This window comes from Opisthorchis viverrini (genome assembly GCF_000715545.1).
Source record: "Opisthorchis viverrini unplaced genomic scaffold opera_v5_525, whole genome shotgun sequence".
In the NCBI taxonomy this organism is placed as follows: domain Eukaryota; kingdom Metazoa; phylum Platyhelminthes; class Trematoda; order Opisthorchiida; family Opisthorchiidae; genus Opisthorchis; species Opisthorchis viverrini.
Genome location: NW_008752176.1, coordinates 25483 through 26985, shown reverse-complemented (window position 1 = coordinate 26985; position 1503 = coordinate 25483). Strand labels below are relative to the sequence as shown.

Here is a 1503-nt window from a genome sequence, read left to right as displayed (position 1 = left end):
GTCGTATGAAATGCCCCTCTAGCCAAAGAATTTATTTCTAATGAATACTCCCAGTAAGCAAAACCGCCAGATCGCAACGCGTAGTTCCCTGCATGCTGCACTCACCTCCCAAAAATCCTTGTTTATGAAATGCCCCTCTAGCCAAAGGACGAATTTCTAATGAATACTCCCAGTAAGCAAAACCGCCAGATCGCAACGCGTAGTTCCCTGCATGCTGCACTCACCTCCCAAAATAAAATCCTTGTTTATCTGTCGCACTTTGCCGCCATTGCGTTGAATAATCACGATTCATCTTGAACTGTTCAAACTAAACTACAGAGGACCAGCAGAAGCGTACTAATAATGGTGGCCTGCGTGTACCGGCCTGGTTGGCGGAGTTAAATAGCCAACCACACTAGCCTGTGGATACGGTCAGTATCGCATAATCAGCAGAGGCGCAGTGTGCTTAACAGGTAGAAACCGCAGGGGTGTTCGTTTCAATTTCATCATGGATGTTGACTGCGAGGAGTGGAGAGCGACTTGGTTGTCTTAACTTGTGCATTTGGAGGCGCGTTCATCTAATAGGATACCGCTTAGTTGGATGTAATCTCCACCTCGGCTGGCGGAATGTACGCCCCACTTTTTCGTTGTTTTTAGTAATCGAACTTTACTTCAGGAGGAAGCTACGTAGTTACCTTTTAACTCACAGTGTGCTACGCCACGCTTTGGTTGCAAAGTAAAAAGTCTTGCATTCCAAACTTAGCTGCCGAAAGTTGTTCACCGGAGCTCATATTTGCGTTATGGCTTTAAATAAATGTGCCTAAAACGTGTAACTGGCTACCGACACGTACGCCTACGACTGTCTGTCTCAGGCACCTAGGCTTACCAAACAAGGGCATTTCTTTGGTATTCCTACTTCCATTTTACCTGTTTTCCCCTCAACAAATAACATTATCGACCAAAACGCTTTTTACTTTAGCATTCCCCTGAAGCTACTGTACTTCAGAGCAAACAAGCTATGGTCATGGAAGAAGCAGGACCGGCAGCCACTTCTACAGCTGACCTTCTTGCACCTGAAGAGGTCTTCGCACCTCGCGGTGAAGTACTAAAAGGTGCAACAGAACTGACGTCGACGGATAGGCGAAGGCACCGCAAAAAGCTTATGCGAATACGCTCCACACGTCGAAAACTCAAAACTGCCGATCCCACGAAAAACAAGGAGGCAGCCCTGCAGAAGATCATCCGGCTGGCCCACAAGCCGGGTTCTAACATCAAGATTGTATAGTTTATCCATGTTTTCACCTGTAAATACAAAACCAATCCTTCAGTTACTCAGTGTCGTTCATTCTTAGCGTGAATATTCTAGTGTAAAAATGAATTGGAAATGCATTGTCTACTAGATTGCCCGGGAAGGGTTGCACTACTAAGTCGACTGCAAAAAATAGCCCACACTTTCTCCTCCTCGAGGACATGTCACTCAAAGTCGACGTGCACTTGTATGCTAAACATCCCGTGCATACTTGC

General features: G+C 46.0%; 1 protein-coding gene across 1 annotated transcript in view; it reads left to right on the top strand.

The window, feature by feature from the left end:
* T265_11515 (hypothetical protein) overlaps positions 1-1300 on the top strand; it is a gene marked incomplete at both ends in the record, with an annotated part of 4179 nt that extends 2879 nt beyond the window's left edge. Inside the window, one exon of the mRNA XM_009178191.1 lies at positions 959-1300. Within this exon, the coding sequence (XP_009176455.1) occupies positions 959-1264 (306 nt within the window). The remainder of the gene's footprint in view (positions 1-958) is intronic.
* Positions 1301-1503: the final 203 nt, after the last annotated feature.